Genomic DNA, 6,031 nt, shown 5'->3' with positions numbered 1-6,031 from the left:
AGTACTCTACACACACGAGTACTCTACAAACCACTGCATGCAGCCACAATGACGCAGAACTATAGAGCAGGCTTGGGCTTTGGTGCTTGGGGTCCAAGCAGGCCCTGGGGTCTGATGGGTGTTTGGGGTCCAGGGGAGATAACCAACTACCCCCCGACCCCCCGACCCCAACAATGAAAGTCAGCCCGACACCCTGGGGGAAGGGGGGGGCTGAGGACGATACCAGAAGCTCCGTCTCAAAAAGTAATGTATTTATAGAGCTGCGAGTCTCTTGCCGCAATATATGTACAGATAACTCCGGTGCATCTGTTTTCAGTGCGGCGTTGGTCTCCCTAACGGCAACGGGAGACATTTGCTTCACACATGCCGGGAATAACTTTAGTCTGTGACCTGAGGGAGGGGGTGAGGGAGAGGGGAGATGGTGGGGGAGGGGCGGGAGAGGCGAGATGGTGGGGAGGGGCGGGAGAGGCGAGATGGTGGGGAGGGGCGGGAGAGGGGAGATGGTGGGGGAGGGGCAATGTGACTATGCTATCATCTGATGAAGGGAATCCGGGGCAGGGGGGGGGGGGAGGGTTTACCCCCTTCAAGTGCTGCCTTCCTGGGGCTCCACCCTCCCAGGGAACCCAGGAGAATATATCACCCACAGCTTCTATACTTCTTCCTGCAGAGCCAGTAAGTTAGTCCACAGCTTCTATACTTCTTGGTGGCTCACTAAGTCAGCCCTCAGCGTCCATACTTCTCGCTGGCCCACTAACATGAGTGCGAGGAAGCAGTGTCGCAGTGACCTGTCTGTGGCATTATAACAGAGTAGCTGCAGAATATTACAGATATTATCGCCTCCTGTTTCTCCAAATTACAGCCCCCCCCCATCCCCCCAAAAAAAAGTCTTTTCCAGGATTACTTTTGATACCAGCTCGTGCAATTTCGTGCAAGTCTTAAAACGCCGGCACCACTGCATTCTGATTAGGTCATTCTCGCCGGCGTATGGTCTCACTCTTTTCCAGAAAAGGAAGAGAACATTCCAGCCTCATCATCTATCCTTGTGAGAACCTTTTTAGTAATAAGGAATCCTTTGTTCAAATTGCATATTCCAAAGTGAAAATAAGCTTTTAATTTACTTCTGGGATCTTAAAAGTTCACGGCTCGTGGTGCTGCTGCTGCTGCTGTTCCAGTCGGCAGGAAGGAAAGCAGAAGTAATTATCAGAAGAAGGCGCCCAGGCAGAGCAGGAGGGAAAGTGGATATTCTGCCAGTGCCTCCAGCCATGGTCCCCAGGGCGAGACTGAGCAGGTGGAGACGGCCACAGTTAAGGCTGGCCTTGAATTAGTGGATCAGACGGCCAGAAATTCCAGAGCTGCCAACGTTTTTCCTCTTTGCTCTTTCTTATACACAAGAGTTGTCTGTAATGGAAGTTTGCTCTGAAAGGAAGTGGCGGAAAACCTGTGTAGATGTGAGGGAGTCAGGGGGCGACTGTGAGGGCGAGTCAGGCGGCGACTGTGAGGGCGAGTCAGGTGGCGACTGTGAGGGCGAGTCAGGCGGCGACTGTGAGAGCGAGTCAGGCGGCGACTGTGAGGGCGAGTCAGGCGGCGACTGTGAGGGCGAGTCAGGCGGCGACTGTGAGGGCGAGTCAGGTGGCGACTGTGAGGGCGAGTCAGGGGGCGACTGTGAGGGCGAGTCAGGCGGCGACTGTGAGGGCGAGTCAGGTGGCGACTGTGAGGGCGAGTCAGGGGGCGACTGTGAGGGCGAGTCAGGCGGCGACTGTGAGGGCGAGTCAGGTGGCGACTGTGAGGGCGAGTCAGGCGGCGACTGTGAGGGCGAGTCAGGCGGCGACTGTGAGGGCGAGTCAGGCGGCGACTGTGAGGGCGAGTCAGGCGGCGACTGTGAGGGCGAGTCAGGTGGCGACTGTGAGGGCGAGTCAGGGGGCGACTGTGAGGGCGAGTCAGGCGGCGACTGTGAGGGCGAGTCAGGTGGCGACTGTGAGGGCGAGTCAGGGGGCGACTGTGAGGGCGAGTCAGGCGGCGACTGTGAGGGCGAGTCAGGCGGCGACTGTGAGGGCGAGTCAGGCGGCGACTGTGAGGGCGAGTGCCACCTTCCACCATCACGGCTAATGAGATTTTAATGTCAGAGGAATATCTACGAGTGTGTTGTGGTGCCTTTATGTAATGCGGATGTTTATTACTGATTCAAATATTTTACTCACTCAAAAGGAGTGATTTAACTGCTTTTCCTCAGCTAAATCCTCACCTTGCAGCCAGTAGCACCTTTAAATAGAGTGCATCTGAGTACCCTGCTCAGGAATACATCATCACTGGGCAAACTTTACTGAAAATATCACAACATCATAAGTTAATAGGTCGTATAATGCCCCATATGTTAATGCTATCTATCCCCAGCAAGGAAACAAGATACTTATCCAACAATTAGCGGCCCCACCAGTCACATTCCTCCTCCCGTAGTTCACACCACCTGTGAGTTAAGAGAGACCTGGAGATTGGGTGAGGATCTCTGCTTGTAAACAACATTCGCCAGCTAAACATAACGACTTTTTCTCAAAAGATTACACAAACGAACGTTTATCGCTAGCTTGTATGGAAAACACAATTAATCCTTTACAATATTCCTATGAACCTCTATTAACAAAATGGTCCATGTAAATGGTCTTATTCACAAAATGGTCCATGTAAATGGTCCTATTCACAAAATGGTCCATGTAAATGGTGCTATTCACAAAATGGTCCATGTAAATGGTCCTATTCACAAAATGGTCCATGTAAATGGTCCTATTCACAAAATGGTCCATGTAAATGGTCCTATTCACAAAATGGTCCATGTAAATGGTCCTATTCACAAAATGGTCCATGTAAATGGTCTTATTCACAAAATGGTCCATGTAAATGGTCCTATTCACAAAATGGTCCATGTAAATGGTGCTATTCACAAAATGGTCCATGTAAATGGTCCTATTCACAAAATGGTCTCTGGACTGCAAACATCATAAAACCATTTCCCTGAAACGAATTTAATTATCAGTACTAAAACAAAATAAATATAAACCCTCTTTCCACTTTATGATAAAAACGCATCTGGAGACAAAACTATGCAGGAGGGAGAGGGGAGACGCCATATTATACCACCAACAAAAGTCTCGTCCAGGAACACGCTAGAAAGCTCTGCGAATATTTCCCTCCAGACGCAGTGTCGCAGGACGCCATATCTCTTATCATCAGCACATCTTCCCTGGCAAATAAGGGAAGTGTTCTGTACGCGATAACACGTTTAATCTAGTTATTTCTGGCCGGTAATATAGATTAGGGTAGAGCGGTGAGGCCAGCCACCCGCAAGGGTAAATATCTCTAATTAAATAGAATAATTATTTCCCGTGCTATAGTCGTCATATATTGGTTACGATTACAACAACGTCTCTCTCTAAGGGTTTAACAATGCACAAACAACAAAGCTACGTCAAGGAACGTATAATCGCCACACACAACGAGACGATCACCAGAGATATTTTGACGAGCGATCCCGAAGTAATTGATAAGACAATAGAAGATTAGACATCAGTGAAGCGCTGCATATCAAGAAATCTAGACCAGCAATCAATAACCAGCAAATACACCGTTACACTCTACCCACTTCAAGACCCCGGGCCAACGCAGTAGCTGGACTGAATGACCCTGCAACAGGAACAGAAGCAACTAGAAGAACATAAACTACCAACAGGTCACACTCTTAATTTACTACCCCGTTGTATAAGACTCCATTAATACCCCATGTATGTCATTCATCCATGTCACCTACCACCTTACTATTAGAGGATATAATCAGGTGCTAACACAGAATTACCGCCTTACGGGAACACTATAGCCCGTGCTACATGAACAATTCGTTCTGAGTAGCTAAATCTAAAACAACAACAACAGAAGAATTTGTCTTTGAGAATGTGAGGCGAGACCTTACAAAACGCATCACTTGGCGTCAGACTCAAATAATGAGTAAAAATAAACTTTGGAGAGTTAGTTTTAATCTTCCTGCTTCAGTGAAGGAAAACATAAGGAATATCGAAAAGATTCGTGCCAAAAATGTGCCCAATCATTTCCACAACGGAGCCAGGTGTTTAGGTCAACGACTCTCCTGGAACGACTCAAGCATGGCACAACCTCCTACTGTTTGGCAACATATGCCTTGCTAGCCACCCCTGCAAGGAGAGACAAAACCTTAGCTGCCTCAGTCATCAAAGCCATAAATGATTTTCCCAGGGAGAATAACCAGGTGCGTCTTCCCAGTCGCGCAAGAAACACCCACGGCAGGAAGAGCAACAGTGGCATATCCGAGAGATCAAAAATCAGAATCGAACATCAGTCACCAAGAAAATAGAAGAAGGAAACAGTATTGGCGCAATACGAGTCATCACCAGTGAGGACTCACTTGCAGACAGATATGTCGCAACAGCTCAAGTCCTATGGGAAAAACACCCACCCAGGGCTCCACGTGAGGACGACATTGTACAAGTTGGTGCTACTGGAGCAGAACCTCTCTGGGTGGCCGAATCTGTGGTCCATAAAGCAGCCTTGTCTTTCCAAACAGGATCAGCAGATGGGTTTACAGAACTAAAACCCAACCAAATCAAGCAAATGCTGAACCCTGCACTGGGTGACATTGCACAGGGCCTCTTGGTGGAACTAACCAGATTCACCAACACATGTCTAGCTGGCAACATACCAGAGACCATAAGACCAATTTTTTTTGGAGTATCTCTCTATTCTCTAAAGAAAAAGGATGGAGGGATCAGGCCAATAGCTGTGGGAATTCTCTCCGGCGTCTCGTCGCAAAGGCTGCTGCAAGAACAGTTAGTGAGGAATCGGTCAAAATGTTAAAGCCAAGCCAGCTCGGGTTCGGCATTCCACAAGGGTGTGAGGCGGCAGCCCACACAGCTCGAGCCTTCATCGCTGACATCACAGACGAAAAGGCCCTTATCAAGCTAGATTTAAAAAATGCCTTCAATTTGGTGCGGAGAGATGCTGTACTCCGTGAGGTTCATCGTCATTTCCCTACCCTCTTCCATTTTGAACATTCATGCTACAGTATGAATCTAAAGCTACTTTTTGGTGAATATGAAATTGACTCGCAAGAAGGCGTCCAACAGGGTGACCACCTTGCTCCTCTCCTTTTCTGCTTAGTCATCAAAGAAGTCACAGAAGTCCTTTCCAGCAAGCTTAACATCTGGTTCTTGGATGATGGTACCCTTGGATGATAAGGGACCCGGTCGGCCGAGCGGACAGCACGCGGGACTTGTGATCCTGTGGTCATGGGTTCGATCCCAGGCGCCGGCGAGAAACAATGGGCAGAATTTATTTCACCCTATACCCCTGTTAACTAGCAGTAAAATAGGTACCTGGGTGTTAGTTAGCTGTCACGGGCTGCTTCCTGGGGGTGGAGGCCTGGTCGAGGACCGGGCCGCGGGGGACACTAAAAGCCCCGAAATCACCTCAAGATAACCCTTGCTGGTTCCCAAGACTCCCTCCTGGAGGACATCAGGAAAAATCCAGGAGCAAGGTGAAGTTTTAGGCCTCACCCTGAACCCTTTTAAATGTGAAGTAATATGTTCCAACCAGGGCATCGTAGAGAGAATAGAGGGTTTCTGCCAAATATCCATAAACTAAACCTGAAGACAGCATACTCCTAGAAGCCCCTTCCCCTTGGGGTTGAAAGCTGTCGATGAGGTCCTTGATAAAAAAAAATCGCCGACCTTAAGAGGATGGATTGAGGATATTGATGTTCATGATGCACTTTACCTCATCACCAGATGTCTGTCCCTCCCCAGGTTAACCTACTTTCTGAGGTGTTCACCATCCTACAGTAGTTAAAAACTAGGTGAGTATGACCTGTCACTGAAATCAATGCTAGAAAAAGCCCTTAACCTCTCTCTCTTGATGACCTACAGTGGAAACAAGCCTCTCTTCCAGTAAGGCTTGGGGCCTCCTAGTTCGAACAGCAACACAAATCGCTGTACCAGCCTTCTGTCCACCTCCT

The 6,031-nt window shown here is 48.7% G+C and overlaps 1 protein-coding gene across 1 annotated transcript; it reads left to right on the top strand.

Moving 5' to 3' along the window:
* Positions 1-1,403: 1,403 nt before the first annotated feature.
* Positions 1,404-2,117, top strand: LOC138366304 (S-antigen protein-like). The gene has a single exon (XM_069327330.1). The coding sequence runs from the start codon at positions 1,404-1,406 to the stop codon at positions 2,115-2,117; it is 714 nt and encodes a 237-aa protein (XP_069183431.1).
* The last annotated feature ends 3,914 nt before the right edge of the window (positions 2,118-6,031 follow it).

The sequence above is a fragment of the Procambarus clarkii genome, chromosome 19, assembly GCF_040958095.1.
Source record: "Procambarus clarkii isolate CNS0578487 chromosome 19, FALCON_Pclarkii_2.0, whole genome shotgun sequence".
NCBI lineage: Eukaryota > Metazoa > Arthropoda > Malacostraca > Decapoda > Cambaridae > Procambarus > Procambarus clarkii.
This window is presented reverse-complemented; position numbering and strand designations above follow the sequence as displayed.